Source organism: Barbatula barbatula (assembly GCF_947034865.1).
Source record: "Barbatula barbatula genome assembly, chromosome: 12".
Lineage (NCBI taxonomy): Eukaryota > Metazoa > Chordata > Actinopteri > Cypriniformes > Nemacheilidae > Barbatula > Barbatula barbatula.
In genome coordinates this window covers 11,663,833-11,689,607 of record NC_136775.1, presented here as the reverse complement: position 1 = coordinate 11,689,607, position 25,775 = coordinate 11,663,833, and the positions used below count along the sequence as shown (strand labels likewise).

At 38.7% G+C, this 25,775-nt stretch overlaps 4 protein-coding genes across 4 annotated transcripts; 3 read left to right on the top strand and 1 right to left on the bottom strand.

The window, feature by feature from the left end:
- Positions 1-5,256: 5,256 nt before the first annotated feature.
- Positions 5,257-8,948, top strand: LOC306902070 (nuclear pore membrane glycoprotein 210-like). The gene is made up of 11 exons (XM_079470365.1): positions 5,257-5,341; positions 5,430-5,608; positions 5,746-5,966; positions 6,056-6,192; positions 6,260-6,383; positions 6,531-6,683; positions 7,358-7,641; positions 7,833-8,031; positions 8,321-8,413; positions 8,507-8,569; positions 8,661-8,948. The coding sequence occupies exons 1-11, from the start codon at positions 5,297-5,299 to the stop codon at positions 8,741-8,743; spliced, it is 1,581 nt and encodes a 526-aa protein (XP_079326491.1). The 5' UTR covers positions 5,257-5,296; the 3' UTR covers positions 8,744-8,948.
- A 55-nt stretch (positions 8,949-9,003) lies between these two features.
- rps27.2 (ribosomal protein S27 isoform 2) lies at positions 9,004-11,622 on the bottom strand (the record flags this gene model as incomplete). The annotated part of the gene is given in 6 exon segments (XM_079470366.1): positions 9,004-9,298; positions 10,555-10,665; positions 10,865-10,973; positions 11,566-11,574; positions 11,577-11,609; positions 11,611-11,622. Coding segments are annotated over 6 exon segments (303 nt in total). The 3' UTR covers positions 9,004-9,269.
- Positions 11,623-12,307: 685 nt separating this feature from the next.
- rab13 (RAB13, member RAS oncogene family) lies at positions 12,308-16,896 on the top strand. The gene is made up of 8 exons (XM_079469165.1): positions 12,308-12,964; positions 13,611-13,671; positions 14,097-14,157; positions 14,496-14,573; positions 15,225-15,314; positions 15,509-15,574; positions 15,834-15,884; positions 16,102-16,896. The coding sequence occupies exons 1-8, from the start codon at positions 12,841-12,843 to the stop codon at positions 16,168-16,170; spliced, it is 600 nt and encodes a 199-aa protein (XP_079325291.1). The 5' UTR covers positions 12,308-12,840; the 3' UTR covers positions 16,171-16,896.
- Positions 16,897-18,365: 1,469 nt separating this feature from the next.
- fam189b (family with sequence similarity 189 member B) lies at positions 18,366-25,769 on the top strand. The gene is made up of 14 exons (XM_079469164.1): positions 18,366-19,294; positions 19,454-19,510; positions 19,608-19,715; positions 19,797-19,913; positions 20,058-20,165; positions 20,261-20,421; positions 20,757-20,856; positions 21,346-21,418; positions 21,505-21,784; positions 22,130-22,458; positions 23,150-23,218; positions 23,405-23,574; positions 23,654-23,788; positions 24,060-25,769. Exons 1-14 carry the CDS (start codon positions 19,067-19,069, stop codon positions 24,306-24,308), a joined length of 2,184 nt encoding a protein of 727 aa, XP_079325290.1. The 5' UTR covers positions 18,366-19,066; the 3' UTR covers positions 24,309-25,769.
- Positions 25,770-25,775: the final 6 nt, after the last annotated feature.

Here is a 25,775-nt window from a genome sequence, read left to right as displayed (position 1 = left end):
TCCGCTACTCTCATTTGCCATGCAATTATGTGTGATATGCAGGGTGAAGTGTTATGGCAGTTTCCATAGTAACTGCATGCACGGGGCATAAGCAGCGTGTGTATGAGGGTTGCGTGAGGGCTTTTCCCGTAGATGACACAGAAAAACAACACTTTGATCATTGACCAATGTCAAAATTCAAGCAATCAATATATTATCTCCATTCTGTCTCCGTGTGTAGAACGTCACATAACATCTTTAATAAAAACGTTGGTATTTGGTCATTAGTTAATAGATTTTTTTGTTTACAGCACAGTCAGAGAGGCAGAGATTGCATTAGATTTACCGATCTAATGAACCGAATCATTAGTCAAAGCGAAACACAGAAAGACAGAAAGAGTAATTACAAGCAAGCAAAATGCCAGTGCTTGCATGCTCACACACACTTGCCATGTTTATTCTGCATGAAAACTAATTGATTCGAAGGAAATATATTAGCTGCCCATTCCTGCCTCCATTTTGTCTAAATATTTAAGTTTCATGATCAAACTGCACTAAATCAACATAGTATTGCTTGTTTGCTATATCTGACACATATTTCCCTGCATGCCTTTTATTGTGAGATGTGTTATTTTATCAATAATTACTTAATGAGGTGACTCTTTATCTTTCTCAATGTTTGGACTTCTTTTATTCTCATAGAATGACACTGATATAATTAAATATTACATTACCATATTCTTTCATGTCATTCTTCTCTCTCTCTCTCTCTCTCTCTCTCTCTCTCTCAGTTAACTGTGTCCAGCAGTAGAGACACTGTGTTGCAGTTGTCTGTGTTTGACCAGAAGGGGGAGCAGTTTGATAATTTCACCTCCTGCTTGGTGAAGTGGACCACCTCTGACCCTCATCTCCTCTCATTGCCACCACAATCCACAATAAACTTAGCTGATAAGCCAACTCAGACAGGCTACAAACTACATGGTGTGTTTGCACTGTGGGTCTAATTTTGGCATTTTTCAGAACATTATGTAAATGTGATTCATGATAACCTGATCACACTGTTCTTAAAGCCTGGCAGGTGCTTCATGTCCATCAACAGACAGGAACTGTTACTGCTAATGTCACTCTCAGATGTCCAGAGGTGTGTGGAGTTTCACAAGTTTGTTTGTGCTTATTTGAAGGGTGTTAAAGTGATAGTTCACCCAAAAACATCACTAATTTACTCACCCTCTTGTCCTTTCAAACGTTTATGACTTTCTTTCTTACGCAGAACACAAAAGAAGATATTTTGATGAATGTTGGTAACCGAACAGCCATTCACTTCGATTGTATGGACACAAAATCAATGCAAGTGAATGGGGGCCAGTTAACAGTATTCTTCAGAATAGCTTCTTTAGTGTTCTGCGGAAGAGGGTTTGTCAAAGTCAAAGGTTTGGAATTACAAGAGCGTGTGTAAATGATGACAGAATTTTCTTTTTTGGGTTAACTTTCCTTCAGAATCTAATTTACAGCTCATGTCATTTATACAGTATTTGTAGCATTTTCACAAGTGGTCAAAATACTTTTTAAGCTTATTTGATATTTGCAAATCTATGTCTGTAGCAGATGTGTAACATAACTTTTGCTCTCTGTATAAGATGTCAACAGCCCCAGTGTCTCAGCATGTGTTTCTTCATTTGGTAGAAGACGTACAGTGGGCCACACACTCACTTACTCTGTTCAACCATCCAAAAGTCAAAGTAAGCGATCATTTCGGTTCATGGTCTCATTTCATCTGCTTTGGTTCGTAATCATTTATCAGTCCATTTATTCCTCTATTCAGGAAAATCTGACCTTGATCCATGGATCAGGACACTTTCAGGTCCATTTACAAGACAAGAATTTGGCCCATATCACTCATATGGAGAACACCAATATGGTACAGGTGAGACTAGTAGCTCTAGAAATATTATTAATATATTTTATACAATAATATATATTTATAATATTGTATACAAAATATTATACAATATAAATATATCTGTACAGGACTAGTAGACGTACATGTCAAAGTATTTTATGATACAAATCAAGCAAGTTTGTTCTTTTTTTCGTTTGTTCTAGGTGTCCCCACTTCATCCAGGTTCCTCAGTTCTCCTGGCTAATGACCTCTGTCTGGCCTCTGACCCTGCTGTGGCCTCCGTCCTGATCTCTGACATCACAGATTTTCAGATTGACTTCATTGATATTGTATGGAGCATACACACACCATCTATTATTTCAGTGATGATACACTATATTAAGTTTTAAATATTGTTTTTTATAATTTCATGTTTACAAAATTGTCCCTTGTGTTGATGTATTTTAGATAGTTTGTGTATATGCATGTTCATTTCAGATTGAGGTCGGTCGTACAACCATAGTGAATGTGCGTGTTCTGGACTCAAAGAATCAGCCGTTTCTCAGTCATTTCCTGTCACTTATGAACCTCATGCTTATTCCTTCTTCATCCATCATAACTGTGAAGTGAGTCTTGAGTAAGATTTGTTACCTGGACTATAAAGCTCTGATGCTTGAAGGTCCGGTGTGTAATTTTCTGGAGGATCTATTCACAGAAATGCAATATAATAATATAACTATGTCTTAAGAGGTCTATGACCTTACATAATAAAGCGTTATGTCTTTATTACCTTAGAATGAGCTATTTCTATCTACACTATAGGTCCCCTTACATGGAATTCGCCATGTTGTTTCTACAGTAGCCCTAAATGGACAGTCAACTCGTAAATATGTTATTGTAAATATACGATATATCTCTTTCGGCAAAGAAGCTAAAACGTGACGACATCTTAGTTCTGTGTCGGCCACCATAGTGATTCGAAATGGAGGGGTGAGCGGTGGAGTGTGTCTTTGGTTGCAATTCGCAACCTCACCAATAGATGCCACTAAATTTCATAAACTGGACTATAACAACATGGTAAATTAAGTTATATGCAAAGTTGAAAAACATGTGTATGTCTTGTGTGTTATTATGTTTGTTAATAGGCAGGCGGGGCCTGTGGACCTGTACTCTGTGGGATTTTCTGTGACAGGACTGGCACTGGGCGTGGCTAGTTTACATCTTTCAGCAGTTGCTGGTCATGGGGGTGTTATAAGCTCCTCCCATAAGAATATACAGGTTTACCCACCATTCCGTTTGCAGCCACATAAACTTACTCTGGCAGTCGGAGGTGTGCGACAGGTAGGAAGCAAAATTATAAAAATAGTTTAAATATAAGAAATAACTCGGAGAACAGTGTGGTTGGCACTATTATCTGATTTGCTTTATGTTTTGATCTCTAGGTGAAATGGAAAGGAGGGCCTCATCCACAGTCTATTGTGGAGTTCTCTGTGAGTGACAGCTCTGTCGCCCTGGTGACTGACACAGGACTGGTGAGTGGCGTGGCAGTGGGCGTGGTCAAAATCAGGGCGACTCTTCAAACTGTGAGACAAGACTCAGGAGCACTGCTCACCCTCGCACAAGTATGATTTGTCTGTACTAAAATGTGTTTTTTGTCTGAAAAGATGAGTATGTGGGTGTAATAAAGATGGCAATGAAAATTAATTAGATGACTTTGGGGCGGTTCCATTACAAAACTTATAGTTACAGTATGCTCTGGTTGTACCCATATTTGTATATGCAATGCTTTTATACAATGTTTTATGTTTCTTTATTTAGGCTGAAGTAGAGTTGGATGTATTTAACCTGACAGAAGTGAGAATACAAGCTCCTTTAGTGACTCTGTCTGTCGGAACAGAGGTTTGCCCCCTCATCATTTTTCTTTAGTTCAACCATATTTGTGCAATCCATATAATTAAAGTGTATATGAATCTTTATCTATAGATCCCAGTTTATGTGATGGGGAGTGACAGTGGTCAGAATCCTCTGTCACTGGGAAGTGTTGAGTCTGGCCTCAGTTTCTTCTGGAGTCTGAGCAAGCTGGGGGTCTTGGAGATCAAAGCAAGGCATGCAGAGGTGATGTCTGTTGAGATGTTTGCATGAAATTACCAAAAGTGCATACATGTACGAATGACCGTGTGTTGATTATGCTGTGTGTTGTAGGTTGGAGTTAGTGTGTCTCCCTCTAACAGTTTCTCTGTTCTGGTAAGAGCCGAAGCTCCGGGCAAGGCTAGCATTAAAGTGTGCATGCAGCTTGAACAGACACACGCCAGCAACACGTCATTCTCTGATCATCTGTCTGATGAGATACAGATACAGGTAAATATAGCAGATTAGTTACATTTTAAAATAGATAACCTCAAAGGGATAGTTCCCCCCAAAATGTACATTTTGTCATAATTTACCTATAATCTATCGCTTTCTTTGATCATTGGAACTGTTTTTTTTTTGTAAGTGTTGTTTTGGGTGTTCTGGTTACAAGGGGAGGGAATGTTGACCCTCTTCTCAAGCTTCAAACCAAAGGACTTAAAAACGAAAATCGCTTAAATAACCCCACACAGTATTTTAAGTAACCTGAAGTCATACAAATGGCTTTGGTGTAGAAGTTGAAGTATGACGTATTTGATCTTTGTGTCAGCATTCACTTAAAGTCTGTTCCAATAACAACCGGGATGTGTCAGCCAGACACAGAAAAATGAAGGTAAAGAAACATGAAAAATCTAATTTGACTTTAAAAACTGGCGCATATCAACATTATTTTTGCAAATATGGCAGTTGACAATTCACACCGAACACGTGAAAAGGCTGTTTACAAAGTCTAAATGGCCTGTTGAATTCTGAAGGCCAGTTACTAAATTATTATGACTATTAGCATCATCACTTTTGAAGATAAAAACTTAAAAGGGGATTTATACATATTCTATATCTTGTCCTAAATCTGTCTGTTTTATTCTGTCCTGTTTTCTTTAATCTCAGGTGTTTGAAGAGATGCAGTTGGCAGCAGGAAGTCCCAGATCCATCCTCATGTCTCCTCAGTCTCTGTACTCCCTGCAGAACAATAAGTGAGTTTTTATGTTTGAATTAAACTTCAACGTTCACAGAAAAACTCAGTTTTAAGTGATGCTTGACAGAATTTATCAGTGTCTACTCAATTACCTATGATCTCATTATGACTTGTGAAAGTAATGTGGCCAGTTTAAAATTTATATTTCTGTTTTACTTGTTAACTGGGTGAAAATGAGGTTTGTTTAAAAATGTGTCAATTTCAGAGACTCGATCTGTCCAGTGCGTTATGTCCTCAGTGAGTGCGTCTCAGGGGCGGGGCTTATTAGTGTTGATGAGCAAGGAGTGTTGAGGGCGGGGCCTGATACAGGTGCCGCCCTTTTGGAGGTTTATGTCATGGATGTTTGTGGTTTTAACCAAACATTGCTCATCAGTGTAAAGGTGAGCATTTATTATATTAATAAATGTGTGCAAACTTGCATTGTTTTAGGTCCGTTTAACATGATCTCAAATCTTTTTGTTAATCGAGGTGTCAGCGGTGTGGTTTGTACGTGTTTTGGCTGTGTCACCATCTCTGAACAGTGATGCTGAGAAAGCCCTGCCCGCCTTCCCTTTGGGTTGGAAGATTAACATTGTGGCTCTTTACTATAACCACCTGGGAGAACAGTTTCATTCTCATAATATACAAACAACTTTTGCCACAAACAGGTATTCTTATAGAGTACTTAAGAGACAACAATAAAATCTAATTAAGTTTATCCTAAAGTTAATACATTGTATTGAACTTCTCACCAATAATATCTACTTCATGCAATCACCTGTTTTATATCTTTACCGCGTCTCAGAGATGACCTGGTGCATTTGACAACCGATAAAGACAGCAAGTCATTCCTGGTGCAGACGGTATCTCCAGGTTTAACAGTTTTGATGGTGCAGGGACACCCTACAAACCCTTCGCTGAGTGACTACATACCTCTGCTAGTGCTGCCTGCCATCTCAGAGCCCCCAGGATCTCTGCGACCAGGAGATGTCATTTGTTTCAACTCCCCCGTTACAAACCTGAATGGTAAGTTACTGCTGGGTTACCAGCGAGCAGAAACAAACCCCTTTAATGTAATTGTAATAGTATTTTGATTTTGTTTTTCGCTTTTTAAGATCAGCGAGGCAGATGGAATGTGTCCTCAAGTCAAATCCTTCAGATGAACTCTGAGACTGGAGCGGCAATTGCAAAGAATTCTGGGACCGTGGTGGTTTACTATAAATTGGAGGGGGGACAGCAAACCTTCCAACAGGTAATCTGTTTCTAGTGGAAATAAGGGTGCATATGTGATATATTGTAATTGTTTTTATGTCATGCAGGTAGTGGTGGAGCCGGCATCTCTTCCTCTAGTCAGTGTTCCTACCGATAGGCTTCTTACTAACTGGCCCGAAGCTTCTGAATATATAGTCAGTGTGGATCTCAACACCTCTGCTGCTAATACAGGTAGGTCTTTTCACTTTTTATACAACAAAGACATCATACTTAAACTAGATTATTGCTATAAATATGATGCTTTGAAAATTCTTCTGCCATGTTAACACAAATTATTATAAAATTGTATGATTTGTTATCATTAACTTTCTTTGGTAGCTCAATGCACTTTGGACCAGTGGGAGGCCATAGAAAAGAACTTGCAGCCTAAGGCAAAGCTACAGTGCTTGCTACATTTCAGCGCCCCCTACCTGCATATGAAAACACTGCAAGCTGTGTTTCATGCATCATCCTTCTATGATATAAACACTGGTGAAACAAGTTTTAGATCACAAAAATAATTTACGATACTTGTTTTTTATTATTTGTTTATTTAAAATGTCATGTTATATATGACATGAGGGCACAAGCTGGCTTTGTTCAGGAAGGCAACAAAAAACTGACATTGCAATGTATTCAAATAGTTAATTTGATCTGAAGCAGGTAACAAAATAAAGATTTAAGCAGAAGTTTATCTGATCATCAAACCTATGCAGTGAATGGTTTTGCATTTTGGAAAACGTATGTGGCTCAATGCACTCTGTCACTTCTTCAACTTTTTAACACTTTTGATGTGTTAAATCACCAAGGGACAAAACATTTCTAATTTCTTCTTTTTCCACACTGATTGGCGACATGTTGACACAATAGCAACCAATGTTTTTACATTAACACTGTAAAAATATAGTGGTTCTTTGCTTGTAATCATACAGCAACCGGTGCTTTATAGCACCATATCTTGGTGATTCAGAGGTTCCCCAGCCGTTCTTTGTGATGACTGAGGTGCTATAAAGCAAAACATTTTGAGTATTGACTACACATGGTCTGAACAAACAAAACATATGGAAAATGTGCAAGATCAGAGTTAAAAACCAGTTGGATTTGTGTGCAGTGTTAACAAAGCTAGTGCTTTACTTTCAAACTGTTCATCTTTTCTTGTTTTTCAGCTCAGTACAGTTGTAGGATTTATGTGCGGCCGCAGTCAAACTCCATCCTCCATGTTCTATCCACTGTGTCTCTCTCCATCTCTCTGTCTGTCAGTCTGCAGACTCAGTCATCTGCATCTGTCCCACTTCCATTTCCTCTGTCCTCCACCTCTGTTCAGTCTTCTGTTCTGCTTCCATATGTGCCAGCGTTCTGTTGTCCTGTTACTGAGATCAATCTTTCACACCAGCAACCTGTGGCTGAAATCACTTTGTTTGGCACCAAAGACATGCTTAGCACGCTGCAGGTGAGAAAGAGATTATTTTAATCATAATTTTATATCTTGCACTTGCTGAACATAAAACAAAATGTGTTGCTTTAACACAATGATTTAGCTTTTAAGCGATGGGACTGCTTTTTTAATGGGAATGTTTATGTGGATTGTATTATTTATCTGCAGGGCCAGAGACCACTAAACAGTCACACTTATTTTATTAGGTCCTTTCAGACACCCCAGATATTGCGATATCCGAATTCCATTCGGCCGAAGACCCCACCCTCCTCCTCTTGTCGGTCTATTCAACCTCACATTTCCTGGATCAGGCATCTTCTACAGCAAGCATCACCCTGTACACACAGCTCTCCACACAGACACATAAAGTTAGGGTGACTAGAGTTGTGGACCGCCAGGAATCAGGTTAGAGCGCAAATGATCCATTTTATATATAGGCTTATTAAGTGTTTAAAAGTAGCAGCCATGGAGCTACAACTTTAAATGTGTGTCTGGACAAGTTAGAGTATGCAGTTAGAGAAACATTTAAGTCAAATGCTAATTACCTTAGCAATGCAAAGGTTGTAGGCTTGAGCCCAAGGATAGTGACAAAAAGGTATTACTTAAATGCATCGCAAGGTCGCTCTGGATAAAAATGTCTACCAAATGCTTAAATGTTAAAAAGTAATGAAATGCTCTTTGTTTTTATGTTTAGGTCAACTTAAAGCCTATTTACATTCTGAACATTTGTTTATCGGAACATTTGTGCTGTTTGCAGTTCTGGCTGCTGCTGCTGCACTTTTCATAGGTAGAGTCACACGCAAACGTTGTATGTACAATAGAGCCAGTAAGATTTACAGCTTTTACTGGCTCTACACAACAAATACATTATTTTCCACAGCATACAATACCATGCTGTCCCATATTCAGACACAACCTGCTGTCTACCCAGACTCTATTACAGGTGTGTACTAGTTATTTGTCCTTAAATATAAACATGCTTTAAGATTGATAATGTTACCGTTTTTGATAGAAATATTGTTTTTCTTTTCCAGATCAGCAAAGAAACTTGTTAGTGTGGCTGACACCAACAGACCGAAGCCTGCAGAGAAGACGATGGCTCTGGAGTGCTCGCTAAAATCAGAATCAATTTTCCCAAAAAAAAGTGCATTAAGTACATTCTTCCATTTTATAAATTTATCTATTCAATGCCAAATTAATACACGTAGGGTCTTAAAGGCTTAAGTTTTACTTTTACGTATTTATGCACATCAGACACCACATAACCAAGGTGACAGTTTTTGCTGATGAAGCTTTTGCATTAAAGCTCTTTATGGAAATCTCTTTAGCATGGTATCTATAAGGTGTCTGGCAAGTGATATACCACTACAACACACATAAATGAAAAATGAATCTTTATTTAAAGTGAGAGGGAGAGAGAGACAGGTTCGGTAGTTACACGCCTCAATCCAGCAAGCTCCGTGTTCAGACAGCACTTGGACATTTTAAGTTTTCACATACTCTTCTCGGTTTAGCATTCATCTCCATATCACACATCAGGAACATGGACCGGTAAGAATGGAGTCACTTAAACCCTGTGGAGCAGCCAATCCTGTCTCTCCTCCCGCTGTCTCCCTTGTCCTTGGATATTAGTAAATGAGAGACTAGTGCTGCTTTCTCCTGAACGAGCATCCTGTTAACAGAAAGAACAAGACCTTTGAGATTCAGTCTAGAATTTAAATGTACAATTTAAAGTTGTGCATTTCAGTGGGATACTACTAAAACAGTTTAAAGCAAGTGTCCTGTGGATTTTGATGCCAGCGTGTTTCAGAGCTGTACCGATTGGCAAGCTTTAGCTCAAGAAGAGAACAATGATCAAGTGGAAAACACTAGGGTGGACTGTGCGGGTGTGTTGCCATGGTGCTGGTGCATTTACAAGCACATGTATATGTATCTTTGATCTACAAGTGCACTTCCAATGCCATATTTCTCCCCCACAAAAATGAAAATCCATTAGTCAACTTCTGAAGGCCATATTTGAATGTGTTTGGGAGCACGTGACATTCTTACTGCATCTGGAGAGAAGAAAATCCCACTGTAATATTCTGTTCGCATTCACAGAGATTGGAAAACCACTATTATGACATTACAATAGTCACATTCCAAATGATGAAAGATACACTGTGTGCCTACACATTTACTAAAGCTATGAAAGGATAATGTTCTAAATGTAACATCCAGGGCTGGAAAATGGGGAACGGAGTTTAGAGCGTTAGGGGGAGACAGCATTCACCTTTTGTTTACATAAAAGCCTGTATTTGCGATGCACTTAATATCTTTGGTTTAAAAAGATAAAACATATCCTCTATGGCTGTCAAACAATAAATCGCATCTAGAATAGAAGTTTGCGTTTACATTATATGTCTGTGTACTGTGCATGTTTATATGTATTTATACACAAAAACAAACGTATATCCAATTAGGAAAAATAAGAATTTATTGATATTTACCAATAATTGAAAATTAATATAAATGTTTATATATTTTTCTTAAGCATATGCATGTGTATATGTTCATAAATTTAAAATTATTACACACAGTTCACGGACATTTAATATGTAAACACAAACTTTTATTCTGGATGCGCTTCATCTTTTGATAGCCATAATGTCCTCATATTGTACCCACAGTGCCACCGTTGTTAACACATACAATTTTCAATTGACACGGATGCACTCACGGTTCTCCAGTTGAGAGAAAATGAGAATTCAAGTGTTTTGCCACTAGCTTTAAAAAGTTTTACCCATCCGTTCCAGTAGGAAAGATGTGACCATTGACCGCATAAAATATCCGAAATACCACACAATGTTTGATCCGGCTGTAAAAGTACACCACTTACACTACTTGCAGTACAAAATGTAGAATAGAGCAAATGTGTTCAAGTGATACCTTCTGTGAGGCGGGCCTTTCCTCCGGTGGGCTGGCACAGCACTGTAGAGCAGCCTACACACAAGACCACCGTCTGTGCATGACTGAATACCGTAGTGATCTTATAACAGCCTGCAAAAAAAAAAGAGGGATAGTCAAAGGATGCTCCATACATATACAAATATATACTTTCAAATAGTCATAAAACAGGATTATACAAAATGCAAACATTCAGCCACCTTTCATTTCCATTTGAGACCTGAAACGTGTAACAAAACCATACAAAATGATCCTTGCTTGAGGACTTGGTCTTAACTGTCAATATTATTACCTGGGCATTTGACATCCATAAAATATGAGTTGGGGCTCTGTACGAGACGTTTCTTCTTGTGTCTCCTCTTTTCTTCCTCTGGCGTTGGGTGCAACAAGTCCTTCGCGAGCTGAAATTTAGAGCAAGAAAAAGTGATCACCTCTATCATCATGATAAAAAAATATTGAAAGCCACGTTACATCATTGCATGTTTCAGCGTTGTCACACGTATGAAAGCAGAAAGACAGTAACGTTATTTAGCTAGCATAGATGATTGACATGAGTGGTGGTCCCACAGGCTTGATGCTGACGCCTTTATGGTGGCCCAATTCATGACACTTTCAATCCAACGATTCCTATGATGAACACGAAACGGAAATTTTAGCTCCCATAAAAAAATCTCTGATGTCGGCAAATCACTAATATTACTAGACATTGCCTATATAACATTCTCATTATGTTTGACAGAACTCTCGTTGCGTTTCTATAACTTACATGCGTTCCTAACGCATATGCACGCGGCCATCTTGTCGTTCCTCTACATGGAGCACGCGCTTCGCTGGTTTTTTACAAAGTTTTAATCGCAAAATAAGATACGGTAGTCTATCTTGACCGGCGCGATTTAGAAGACAAACCCTCCCCTTTTCAATCGATAGGTTTTTATCCACAAATGATGCGCGATTGAGTTTTAAATGCGGTTGATTGTGATAGCACGCACTTACAGGCATGTTGGCGAGTATGGAGCGGCAGCCGAAAAGGGGGGGCTAGCGGAAATACATGGCGCATATGAACGGGGCTCATGTGCAGGGGCAGGAAATACTTTACTGACATTTAATAAAATTATTTCTCGTAAACAAACGAACAACGTCCATTTAACGTAAAAATGGGAATCGTTTAATTGTGTGCATATATTAAATGGCTGTTTAATTGATTTTACACACACATTGCAGTAAAAATTGTGTAATATACACGCGTTAAACAATTGTTTTATTTATTAAACTTTAGTTTATTATTTTGTATTTTTAGTAATTATATATACATTTATAAATTGTTCTGGTATTTAATATGATTAAATTTTTATGAATGCTATTTTCATCACAAATTACAAACATTTTTGACAATGTATAATAGAAAATAAAAGTAACGAGAAACAAGAAAATAAAACAAAAAGGATTCAAAATGGTCACTAAAATAAGGAAAAACATTTATCGGTGTACATATTGCTCTGCTCAAATTCTTTTATCAAAAATAAATAAATCTACGGATATTGAAAACGTAAATCTATAGATGTGACATTTAACAAACAACAAATATTATATTAATTACAAAAATAATTCCTTTCAACACAGTGTAAAAAAATAGAAATATTAATTAAATACAAATAAAGCAGGCACATTTCCGAATATCCATATATATATATATATATATATATATATATATATTTTTTTTTTTTTTTTTTTTAACTTAAAACGTTATCGTTACACCATCGATGTGGAATCTCTTGTGCAAATGGCGCCCTCTGTTGGCAAGGCTGTCATCGTCAGTCATTAGCGCTGCGTTTTTAACCTCTCCCTCCATCGACGTCAGCTTTTGGAAACTCGGGCAAGGGAAAGTTTAGGGAGAAAAAAAGGGCACTGTTGTCTATGTATGGCTCTGAAGGACTCTCTACAGGAGAGAAAAGTAGTGCAGTCTATCCCCAAATGACGAGTGCGTGGCATCCGCTTTGAAAACCCGGTGCAGACGCGATTAAAGGACTTGAAGCAAACTTTTCCTTGTTGGATGGATTTTGTGTTATCTCTTATCCGGACGTACTGAGGCAGATAACCAAAACTGAATTTACTGTTGACATTATTTTATGGGAAAGAAAATCCATGAATTTTAAACGAGAACCATTTTCGCTCTGGAGGATTTTAAAGCGCCTGTCTGTGTTTCTGTGTTAGTAACGACACGGAAGGTATTTTAAACTTTAAAGTTAAAAAAAACTTTCGAAACAAACAATGGCAAAGAAATACGACGTTCTCTTTAAACTGCTGCTTATTGGTGACAGTGGTGTTGGCAAGACGTGTTTGATCATCCGATTTGCGGAGGATAATTTTAATTCAACATACATATCAACTATTGGTAAGATATAAAATGTTTTACAGCTGTTATGATTTTCTCTACGTTTTGTTTGAACTTCCTCGTCATTATCATACCGTAAAATGTTTTGCTCTAAAGCCAAGTTCCTATCTTGCAAAACAAGTTTTCCTGTAGGCTATGGGTGTTGATTCATGTCCGTTCTAGCCCTAACGTCATTTCATTTCTGCTCCAATAAAACTCAATCTGTCCTGTACTTTTTCAGCTTTCTCTCTGTATCCACCTCCTCCCTGATTCCATTTCCGGCCCTCTCCCTCCTCTCTGCTTTTGCCAGCCACAGCCTGCCCCTGTCTTCTATCTTTTTGCAATCTCTCTTCCCCCAGCAACCCCCTTCCTACTTCATTTCTGCATGGAGGTCATTCTCTCTGGCATGTAGTCTATTCATCCAGATCTTCAAAAGACGTCCCCTTCCTCTTTATAGTTAGTGTTTATTAAACAATTAATAGCAGTGATTGTTGACTGTATCTCATTGTGAGTCGTGACACTTCTGGTATTTGTAATTTAGCAAGTTATTCCAGAAATGTCTTTCTCGTGACTGTGTTTAATCTGTTCATCTTTCCTTCCTACCCATCCACTCCCCTCTCTGTCTCTCCTCTATGCTCTTGATATCTCCCTGTCTTTTTCCACCTAGGTATTGACTTTAAGGTGAAAACCATTGAAGTTGAGGGGAAGAAAGTAAAACTGCAAGTCTGGTAAGATGTTCATTGCCTGTTAAGTTTTTTTATCACAGCTGTGAGCATCTTAGTGGCAGTTATTGGATGGTCTTTACTGGAACCTATTCAATTCAACGTCTTCACATACGTCTTAACAGTGTCTGTGTAGTTACCAGCGTTCCGTACACAAGATGCTGTTGACATATCTTCAGCTTCAACTTTGGTTGACAGTGTACCGTCAAAACAGCATGCTGAGTGCAAATATGCCAGAGGTGGAGTCTAGTTGAGTTTAGCACAATCATGCTTTTCACAGGCCTTCTGCCAGCTCAATAAAGTCTGACAAGGGTGGTAGACGGAAGTACAGAGTCCAGCTTCTGTAATAACTAACACTTTGTTATATAAGATTTCCGATGACAAGCTTTCTGAGCTCTTTTAAATGTCTTGTGTGTACTTTTATTGGACAGGGACACAGCAGGACAGGAGAGGTTTAAGACCATCACTACTGCTTACTACAGAGGAGCTATGGTGAGCCAAGCGTGGAAGCATGAATGTTAACACACACTCATTCTTTAAAATTCATTAAAGGCTGGATTTCACTACATGACTTTGTTCAGATTTTTGCCACGATTTGCAAAAATGTTTGTGCCAGTCTGCAGTCGGAGTTTACAGATTTCACAGATAATTTGTTGTGTACGAGGGGCAAAATTTGATGCCTAATATTTTGAAATCTGTTCAGGTTTTAAAAGTAATGTAGTGCATTCCAGCCATAAGCATCAACACAGAGTTAAATATCAGATTGTTTTATTGTGAATCTTGTAGACTTTAATGAAGCAAAATGAATCTTACATGTGTATCTCTTTCAGGGCATCATCCTTGTGTATGACATCACTGATGAGAAATCCTTTGAGAATATTCAGAACTGGATGAAGAGCATCAAAGAAGTAAGACATTGCTGGATATTTAACCAAGACGAATGTATTATACATTCTGAACAATACTGTTTTACTTTTAAAGGGATAGTTCACCCAAAAATGAATATTCTGTCTCACCCTTAAGTTGTTCCAAATCTGTATACATTTTATTGGTTTGATGAACACAGAGAAAGATATTTGGAAGAATTCTTGTAACCAAACTGTTCTTGGACCCCATTGACTACATTAGTAGGAAAGATTACTTCACGTTTTGTTTTTGAAGATTTTTGGACACTGACACTGTAGCAAACTGTTCTGGGGCACTTCTGTCTAATATCCCAATAATACAAATATATGGTGTTAAAGGAAGTGTAGATAGAACCCTCTGCGTCCCCTGTCTATGGCTATGGTTTGTTTTAAATATAACTCCGGTAACAGTATAAATCATAATAATAATCGAATGCTGTCTGGCAGCCTTTCTGAAAAACTCATAAAGTGAAATGATTCTTAGTAAATAGGAGTTTTGGGAGTTTCAGTTCCTGTTAAGGTGCCATATAGAGAACACGTCATCCTCAGGTTACCAGAACAGAGACAACAGTTTAACAGATGAGGCTTTTTTTTAAAAGCCTCCGCTATGGAAGAAATGGGGAAGTGAGCTTGTTGCTGTCTTTTGTTTCCCAGAATGCATCATCAGGTGTAAGTCGGATGTTACTGGGAAACAAGTGTGACATTGAGGCCAAAAGGAAGGTGCTGAAGGAGACGGGTGAGAAGGTAAGCTCTAGATTATATTGTACACATCAAATTAGATGTCCGGGCAGTATGTGGGTTTACAAGATGCCCTTGTACATTGAAAATGAAAATTTAGATGTTGTTAAAAGCATGTTAAAGTACAACTTTTGAATCAATTAATGACAAATCTAAACTTGATGGGATGTAAGTAACATATTTATTTTCTTTCATCGCAGCTTGCAAAGGAACATGGTATTCGATTCTTCGAGACTAGTGCAAAGTCAAGCATCAATGTTGAGGAGGTATGAGTTGTAGCAATATTGGCTAAACTAATAGCAATAGTCTGTTTAACTGATCAGAAAACAACAGCAATACTGAAAGCAAACTACAGGAAATTAGACTAATAATGGCTTTCTTATTAAGCTGTCGTATAAGTATTTTAACATTGAAAAAAGTCACACACATGACATTGTAAATAATGAAGTTTGTTGTGTCTGTTTAAGTTTGTCTTAGCAGTTCATGTATTCCTTTATTTGACAAGCTTTGTTTCTCTCTTTGTAGTCTTTCGCCGCTCTTGCTCGGGACATTTTGCTGAAGTCAAATAAGAAGCCGGTAATTTGCCAGTCTTTATGGCTTTAGACATTATTGATGCTTGTTGTCTGCACCTGTTCATAGATACACAATCACTCACATTGTTCTTGAGTACTGTTGTGATTATCCACTGCATATTTGTAGATCATATCTTGTCTACAATCACTGTCAAATCATTGTCTAAACAATCATAACTTTTATCAGCAAGATCAATGCACTAATTTTTATATTTCCACAGAGTCCGGCCGGTCGAGATGTTAAACTTGCCAGCACAGAGAAAAAGTCTTCCAAATGTCTTCTTCTTTAGCTGCGCCTTCATTCTCAGGACAGGCTCGCTATGCACACAGAGCACTGCAGTGTTAATGCCAGAGTTATTTGCAAAGGGAACATGGAATGAAAATAGGAAGTGTCAAACGAAAGGCTCTTGTAAGTGTGATGTGAAATATTTGATATGGGATAGGAAACAGGTTTTTGCCTTCATGTCTTTAGAGGAAATTCATATCACATTTCATAGTTGTTGTTTTTTGCACTACACAACAAAAATGACTCATTAGCTGGATTAGAATGATTGATATTAATTTGCACAATAAGTTTTGCTCACCTCAGTATTATTTCTAGGGTAGACATACAACAACAACCCCATTTATTTAATGAAAATGGAATGTATTTCTTGGCATTCATTCATAGATACAGGTTAAAATATAGATAATTTGACAACCATTAATAAGTTGTTTCAAAATGTTTGCCTCTGTAAAAAGTACCATCTATTTTGTCTTCTAAACATGGATGGCATGAGTGAATTTAGGATGTTGAGTGAGTGTGAAAATAGAACTAATGGATGGCAGATGGAAAAATAAGAGTATTGTATCGAAAATTCACCACATATTTGTTTCTAAATGGATTATTGTCTACAGCTGTTTCACCATAAAGTTTCACTCTATTTTTTCTCAAGTGTTTCACAGCCCTATTCCAACTTTTTATATGCTTTTGGACATTTTACTTGTATTTGAATAAAGAAGGAAAATATATTCTAGTTATTATTCTTGTAATTTTATGATTTTCCAGTTTGTACAGTTATGTTTAAAATAATAGAAGTCCAACATCACTAACCAGATTAGTAATTGTTTTAGGTAGAAATTATATTTCTATATGGCTAATATTTTACTAGTAGGTGTAGTAGAGTAATAGAAAACCAACAGTCATGACATGCATGCTACAATTTAATCATTCATTGATAAGGGAGTGTTCAAAATAATAGCAAGAGTACAAAAGAGTTCAAATAGAGAGGTAAATCATTCTGTGAGAACTGGTGTCAAACAATGGGCCCTTATTTAAGGACAAAGGCAGCAAATCTTGTACTGTTAATTTCTCAGTAAATGGGTTCGTTCCAGACATCATTCAGAAGAACAGCATACTTTGATTAAAAAAAATTATTAGAGGGGAAAAACATAAACAAGTGCAGATAATGATAGGCAGCTCCGTTAGAATGATATAAAATGCTTTAAAATGGCAAACAAAGCGGCATCTTGGACCAACAAGATTAATGAAGTGGCCAGCCCAATCACCAGACCTTAATCCAAAAGAAAACTTGTGGGGTGACATAAAAAAACGTTGTTTCTGAGGCAAAACCAAGAAATGCAGAGGAATTGCGGTCTGTAGTGCAATCGTCCTTGGCTGGAATACCTTTTCACAGGTGCAAGAAAGTTGATTGACTCCATGCAACACCGATGTGAAGCAGTTCTCTGAAACCGTGGCTACACAACTAAATATTAGTTCAGTGATTCACAAGAACGCTAAATCTTCAAGCATTTTTCATTTTATACAGTAAATGTTTGACTTTGTAAAGAAAAATGCAGACACTGCAAACAGCCACACTTTCAGTTTTCAGTTATATCAAATGTGATACTTTTTTCTTCATGTTTTGATTTAGAACAGAATGTGCAGTGTTCCCGGTGCATTTGTGTTTTGAAATAAAAGTTATTATAAGGATTTTTTTTAATCACACTGCTATTATTTTGAACACAACTTTATATCGTCTATCATTGTACAATAATAATTATCCTCAAAATTGTTGACATTTGTTATATATTTCTTTAAGAACGTTTAGTTTGTCGGCCTTCGTTAACACTATATAATATAGTGAAAATGACCCTTTACCATATAGCGCTTATATTATCCAAATGTTAAATGCTGTCGTATCTCATCTGCGCATGCGCAGAAAGGTCCCCAACAGTTGCGACCGTGTAAGTGAGTTGCTAAGCAACCTCCCATCCAGCGCTGGATGAATGCATGTATGCAATGGATATATATCCTGGACACGTGCTACCATATTGCGCTGTTTATTTGATCTTTCTCAAACTGACCTACTCTACGTTGACAAGATATAGCGTTTACGTTGCTCTTTAAGGGTAGATATGACAACGAATAGATGCTGTGTCTAAATAACACATGTGTGCGCTCTGAGACACTAAAGGTCTGGCGTGATTACGTAGCTTACGGCGCAGTGATGCTCATGTCCGGGATACGGACGGGACGGCAGTCCTCGTGACTGCGGGAGGAAAAGAAAAAGGGGACAATCTAACCAGGCTAAAACTGCCTCACGGGCTAAAACGTGTATTCAGAATCATTTTAAACGGGGTCATTTGAATATGGGAACCGCATAGTCGGCTCTTTATACCTTAAGCGTTTCGCTTCGTCCAGATTTAGGCTGGGGCTGCGAGCCTCTCTAGTGGAAACGCAGTGAAGATACACTTTAACGTTTGCTGGGATGTTGTTTTTTCTTTAGTCCTGCTCCGCATACGTTTCTGTGGAGTAGCCAGAAGGCCGAACCTGCTCCGCTGGCCTACGGATGCCGCAGCCGCTCGGCCTGCTAAAAGCTCCGGATACCGCAATGCCGCTGGGATGGGAAGAGAGAGATGGCAGGTGGGCGATGGATGGAGAATCGAGGCATATTGGAGTATTCAGATGTACGACGTCAGGAAAAAATGTTGATACAACATAAGTGTGACGATACCGAAGTTCAGTTTTACCACCTGGATTTCCTTACAATAGTATCTTATGACATTTTCTGTAAGCTCCGGTTTATATGATTTTTTCCAGTCTACTGTTTAGAAAAGCAAGCTGAAATTCTGGATGACTTTTCACATATGTGTAAAACAGAGTTATACAATTATATAAATTAAGAAATATTTTCTCAAAACACAATGCCCTCACCATCGGACTCCAGTAGCGTGGCCTCAATGTCCGGATCTCGAGGACTATCAGGTAGTCGCAGAGCAATGTCTGGGAGGACAAGTGCACGCGTGTTGCTTTACCTGGGCTTGTGTCACCTTGCATTAGGAGCTATGGTGCTGGCCTTCAGCTTCACAAGCCTGGCCTTCACCTCATCACCCCGCGTCAGACAGTCTTGTCCCTTCTGGGCTGGCTTTTTCGTAAGTTTCTTTCTCACATGGACCAACTTACTGTTTATGTATGTATGATGTTTGTGTACATAAAAGGCAATTATATGGATAACCATTTGCACATTTTCGGCACAAACGTTTTGGTATGTCTTGTGTAAAAGTTAACCGGCTTTTTATCTGTCAAACAAGGTTGTAGCTTCAGGAGTAGTTGGAGTGATATCATGGAGAAGGCCATTCACACTTGTAGTATGTATCTTTATTATATTTACCAAAATGTTTTGAGTGTCCATGTGTGTCTGCTGCCCTTGGTGTTTTTTAGTGATGCTGTTGTTCATTTGTTCAGGTGTCCCTGTTCATGCTGCTGTCTGCCGTGTGTGTCATTCTCAGTCTGGCTGGTTCAATGCTCTCGTGTCAAAATGCGCAGATGGTCAAATCTTACCTTACCTGTCAGGTACACTCTTAATTATTTTCTTTTTGTTTTCTCCTCTTTGGTCCTGTTCTTCTCCCTAAATAAAGTGTGTGTGTGTTTCAGATGGAGAATGGCCTGTGTCTTTGCTGTGACCCCAAGCAGACATGCTCCCCAACAGAAGATGAGACACTGGTACTATACCAACATGCAGATTGCCACGCTGTGCGTCACCAGCTCAAGGTATGTATTTCCATTTAGTTCAATCTGTGTTCGCCTTTGAAAGAACTTTAAAAGCCAATTTTTTTAGATTAAGTAATCGGCTCTGTTGGAATATGTTTAAAGTTCGGGTTGAATCGTGACTGTGCATGTGCTGTGTTTTTGTAGGATCTGCTCTTTAGTGCATGTGGTCTCAGTATTCTCTCCACCATTATCTGCACTCTGTCAACTGTCACCTGCAGCATCCATATCTTCTCTTTGGACCTGATGCATCTGGTGAGTGTAGTAAGACAGAAGAAATAAATATGGTATTACTCAGATCTTACAGTGAATGGATTCTCATGCTTTCTCATGTTTTGCGTTGCTTATAGCTGGCTCCCCATCGTTCTCGTTCTGTTAACCCAGAATGCACCACCCCTCAGGATGCGTTTCTCAGTAACATGATGGACTTTGAAGAGTTTGTTCCGCCCATTCCTCCACCCCCCTACTACCCTCCTGAATACACCTGCAGCTCGGAAACTGATGCGCAGAGGTGAAGATCACTCACAGAAAAACTGTCCATCTCAGTGTTTGACAGCAGGATTTACGCAATGCATATGCATTTATATGCCATTGACGCATACATTTTACAATGTGAATGTTATAGTTTTTGTACAAAAAAAACCAAACAAATGTCCCTTTGATTTAAACAGGAGTTTTTTTTAAACAAATGCAGTTAAAAATCAACTTTAACTGCTCATTTCTGAAAGCCAGGAACCCCACAAGGCTAAACAGATGTTTACACATTTTACTCATTTATAATTCACATTAAAAGTAAACAAAAAAATCCTCTCAACTCTCAATCATAATTGTTTTGTCTGTCTGCAGTGTCACGTATAATGGATCGATGGAGAGTCCAGTGCCACTCTACCCAACCGACTGCCCTCCTCCTTATGAGGCAGTGATGGGTCAAAGGGCTATTAGTCAGGTAGGAGAGGTTTAAAGTAAAAAAATCGCAATTTAATCAAATAACTGTCATTGTTTTGTGTGTTTTGTTATTTTGGTCATTGTCTGCGTATGTATTAAAGGGTCATAAATTATTCACTGTCTAGTTGTCCAAAATCTGTATACATTTATTTGTTTGGTTGAACACAGAGAAAGATATTTGGAAGAATGCTTGTAAGCAAACAGTACTTGGATCCCATTGACTACTATAGTAGTGTATGACAATGGTAAAGCAGTGCCCCAGAACTGTCCTACATTCTTCAAAATATCTTCTTTTGTGTTCAACAGAACAAAAACATTTTGAAGTAATTTTTCCTACTATAGTAGTCAATGGGGTCCAAGAGCTGTTTGGTTACAAGCATCCTTCCAAATATCTTTCTCTGGGCTCGTCAGAACAAAGACATTTATACAGATAAGGAACAACTCGAAGGTGAGTAAATGATGACAGACTTTTTTCTCATGACGTTTGTAGGCCACAGTCTTTGACACTCAAGCTGGTGAGTTGTCTGGAGAGAGAGGAACTTCTACAGCTTTCAGTGGCGAAGGTAAGTCCTTCCTCTCTTCCGCTGCTCCATCATTAAAAATCGGCACTGTCTCTTTAATTATGCTGTCTGTGTATATTCTCTCTCAGTGTCTATGGACAGTGGCTCTCTGTTGATGTCTGAGATTGTGGATATTCCAGATGACAGCTCCCCGTCTGAGGACTCCTGTCTCATGGAAGTGGCAGTCGGCATTCGGGTGCGGACACGGGGGGCCAGTGAGGGAGGGGAGGGGGGAGAGTACGTAATTTTCCGTTGTTCGCCACAACATCCAGAGGGAGCGGTGGTGGCTCCACCAGGCAGACGCTGTTTCAGAGGGGAAAGATCAAACTCCTGCTCCTCTCCGAGCACTTACAACACCTCCACCTACAGGTAAGGAGAACTCTCTGCTGATCTTTTTTGTACGCATTGTCTGACAGATTTACAGTCTAAATGATCCTCATTGAAGTATGCGCAACAGTATGTAGAAATTGCAAATGAAGATATTTTGAGATATGTCTCAGTGGTTTTGTGTCAATACACTGGTAGTCAATGGGTGCCATGTTTGGTTTACCGTTGTCTTCAAAATATTTTTGTATTCTGCAGATAATAGAAAGTCTACAGATTTGTAATGACATGAGGATGAATAAATGATAAAATAATTTATATTTTTGGGTGAACTGATATTATAAGATGTATGAACCTTTAATATTTCCTGCTTTTATATTTCCTCCACAGGTCACCAGTGCTGAGGCGTCAAGCCCTGTTGGCAAGTAGCTGCTCTCAGTTGGAGTTGTTAGCGAGATCTCAGCATGCCTCGGTCCCAGAAATTCGAGTTTGTCCCTGCACGCCCTCGCATCGAGACTCTTCCTCGGCTTTTACCAACCTACCTTCCACAGCCCAGTCAGCGGTCAGCCCTCCAGAGCATTCAGACAACACACCACCTATTCTCCATCCATGTCTGTGCACCCGTGAACAAATTGGCCGGGATCGAAAAGACAGCGACGGCTTTTTTCCCCTTGTGAGATCACACAGTGAACCAGGGCTCAGTTCTTCAAATGATACGGGTATGTGTTTGAATGTTATTATTTGTGTTTAGTGTGCATTTTTGTGAACTGTAACAAACGCTGTTAAAGGTGCTGTGTTTAATGTTTTGGAGGATCGCTTGACAGAAATGTAATATAATATACACAACTATATATGTCTTCATAGAGGTGTATAAAGATTTTTAATAATGAAGCATAGTGTTTTTATTACCTTAGAATGAGCTATTTCTATCCGCATGTGTCCCGTTGCATGGAATGTTTATTCTATAGTAGCCCTAAACAGGGTTTTGTAAATATTTTATCTCCTTGGGCAAAGAAACGAAAACATGACAACATCTTTTTGTTCAGTGTAAGCCACCATAGTGCTTTAAAAGGGACGGTTCGAGTGAGACGTTGGTAGGAATTCACAACCTGCCGCAAAAGTTCATACACTTGACCCTTAAAGTAACAACAACAAATAATATATTGCATTTTTCGTTATATATGTAGTGTTTGTCTGTGTATATGTGTTGAGGGCTGTTTAGCTATTGCATAGCTTTTTCACCAATTTACAGCGCACGAGCTTAAACTTAAACAGTTATCATCATCGTTTGATGGTGTGGAAAAAATATAGTTATCATTATTATTGTAAACATCCCTTTACTCTTTTTCTTTAAGAACTCTGGAAAACAAGATTATGTCAGATGCATGTTTGTTTCTGTTGTGTCCTCAGGTGATTTCAGTTTTTCAGGGGGAAGTAAAGAAATGAGTGTGGGCGGGTCACAGACTTCTTCAGAAACAGGTATTTTACTAATTTTAGCATCAACAACACCTGTTTAGTATGCCTTTTAAGCATCTTGAACCTCTGGAAATCTCATGGCTAATATAAAAAAAGGAGATCAAGTAGATAGCACAGGGTTTTTTTTAAATCCGTCTTACATTCTCCCTTAAAATTGTTTGGTTTGTTTGCGTCTCCCATTTGGCGTAGGGCCATCATCTGGAGCTTGTTTGCTGCCTCGCTCATCTCTTGCCCAACCTCCATCCCTGCCCAGGAAGGGCAGCACTAAGGCTGTGAGTAGCCAGTTGCCATCAAAACAGGTCCCAGCCAACTCGTTTCGTTTACCCAAAGACTGTGCTCGTTCACTCGGAGACCTCAAGGTAAGTATGGCTTCAAAAAAGTATTCATACCTCATTGGCCCTAAGTGTATGCTTAACAGAACACTGTTCTCTCTTTCAGGTCACCAGGGTTTTAGTGCAGCGTTTTCTGCAGAGATCAAAGAGGAATTTAGCCCCTGCAACTGAACATGCTGGAAACTCTTATCAGGGGCCTAAAAGGAGGACAGGAGGAGAGGGAAATCTGCCTTTAGAGCAGGTAATAACTTTTTTAATAACATGCATACAGTTAGGTTGGAGAACAGTAGTAAAAATGTTTCAATTTTGCATTTTTGTACCACGACTATTATGAATATTTAAAAGGAATATTAAGTTTGTAAAGAAGCAATGTCAGAATGTATGTATTTGCTGTAATGTCAGCTAGCGGTCTATTAAAAATGCATTGCATAATCTCAAAAACAATATTTATTTCCATGGTAAATGAAAAAATCCATGTGATCTCAAATTTGCATGTTTGTGTCTTTGTAAAGTTGCTTCGTAACTCTTGGGGAGCCAACAGGGGGCAGCAGCAGCACGTCCATCACTGCCATGGACACCATCACTCTCATAGTGACAGTCGCCATAACGCCCCGCGCCGCGACGATGACCCTGTGAGGACCGGGGGTATCCACTTGCGTAGCTGCGGAGACCTCAGCTCCACTTCTGTAGCATCACTGCGCAGGCTCCAACCACCGCCGCACGGGTCATCGGGAACTCTTTTCTCAGAATCTGCCCTCTGAATTAAGTTGTGGCATTCCGGAATAGATTACAAACAGTGCAAACAATGATAGGAGGAAAACAGTGTAGCAGTGAGAGCATTTATCTCGCAGATGGGATTGTTGTGACCCGAAGGAGATAAATATGCTGTTTGAATAACAGCATGTGTACACTTGATGAGGGTTGTAGCGGTTCTTATCATAACACCTGCACTAAATAACCCTTCAGACTCACTGCTCCCTGTGCCTGAGAAACACACTGGTGCTGTTTTGCAGTCGTACCTATCAGTCTTTCCTTTTACCTCACCATGTGCTTCTTTACATCTTTGGACATATTCATCTGCTGCTCTTCTTGTTTCTTACTCACTGTGTTTAGGTGCATTGGGAAAGAATGCACCACCTCTCACGCAGCTGCTCATGCAATCATACACATGCAAAAATGCCCGCACACACACACACACACACACACACACTGTCTAATGTTAATTCTTCTGTAACTGGCCACTGAACACTTTCCATTCAACTCTCAAACCTAAACCTTTCAAATAGCGTAGCAGAAGAAAAATTAATGTCATCTCACATATATATGTATATCTCATGGCTCCACGCTTAACCTCATATCACTCAACAGCTGAGGTTGACGTATTTAAATCCATTGGCTATTAGTAGAAGTGCATGTAACTAAGCTAGAGTAATTCAATTGGATTTTCAATATTTTGCATCTGTTTGTCTTCAGACTAGATTCCCAGTCAGTATAACAGTTTCTTGCAGAATGCCTCTGCATGCATTGAGAAGGCATGTTTTTTTGTTTCCAATTGCACACACACAGAGAAACACACACACACACACACACACGCTAATGGTACAAAGCTTTCTGCCACTAATGCAAATAAACATTTGAGGGATTTAAGGCCTTGAACTACTTCACAGAGTTAGAACCTTGTAGTGGAATAAGTCTGTTAAGACTGAAATAAATAACATTGAGTAGAGGAGGATATTATTTGTTGAATGATATTCTGGAAAGTTCCATTGAACGTTGGTAATAATACAGTGGAAAGACATGTATCAATTTTGTTGTGTTCTAAAATGGATGTATTAGATCTGAAGGAATAATTTAGAGGTATTCTGGAATGTTCGGTATTGCGATGATACAATTGTTGTATATGTAAATAACTTTGATGCACGGACCCTTACGCTCATACACACTTTCTTTAACACATTGAAGCACTGAAAAGAAGTCTGAAACAGAGCTTGATATTCTACCTCTTGTCTTGCACACTAACATGTTACAGCTAATTGGGAATACTTTAAGTAATTTAAGGATTTTATGCGGTATTTATGAAACAACCTCTACACTGACTGATGAAAACACTGTTATTCTGGAAACGTGATGCCTAAAAAGAACATTTAAAGCAGCTCTATTTAATGAACTTTTATTGCAAATTATGTAAAATAAAAACAAATGAATAAAGAACTCCAATCATTAATCTT

Bases quoted from the DNA above. Each gene is read 5' to 3' on its own strand.
- LOC306902070 (XM_079470365.1), top strand. From the start codon at position 5,297: ATGGATGTTTGTGGTTTTAACCAAACATTGCTCATCAGTGTAAAG. The intron at 7,642-7,832 runs GTGAGAAAGAGA...TTATTTTATTAG, and splicing joins ACATGCTTAGCACGCTGCAG to GTCCTTTCAGACACCCCAGA. The intron at 8,570-8,660 runs GTGTGTACTAGT...TTTCTTTTCCAG, and splicing joins CTACCCAGACTCTATTACAG to ATCAGCAAAGAAACTTGTTA.
- rab13 (XM_079469165.1), top strand. From the start codon at position 12,841: ATGGCAAAGAAATACGACGTTCTCTTTAAACTGCTGCTTATTGGTGAC. The intron at 14,574-15,224 runs GTAAGACATTGC...TTTGTTTCCCAG, and splicing joins GGATGAAGAGCATCAAAGAA to AATGCATCATCAGGTGTAAG. The intron at 15,575-15,833 runs GTATGAGTTGTA...CTCTCTTTGTAG, and splicing joins CAAGCATCAATGTTGAGGAG to TCTTTCGCCGCTCTTGCTCG.
- fam189b (XM_079469164.1), top strand. From the start codon at position 19,067: ATGCCCTCACCATCGGACTCCAGTAGCGTGGCCTCAATGTCCGGATCT. The intron at 20,166-20,260 runs GTGAGTGTAGTA...CGTTGCTTATAG, and splicing joins CTTTGGACCTGATGCATCTG to CTGGCTCCCCATCGTTCTCG. The intron at 22,459-23,149 runs GTATGTGTTTGA...TTGTGTCCTCAG, and splicing joins CAGTTCTTCAAATGATACGG to GTGATTTCAGTTTTTCAGGG.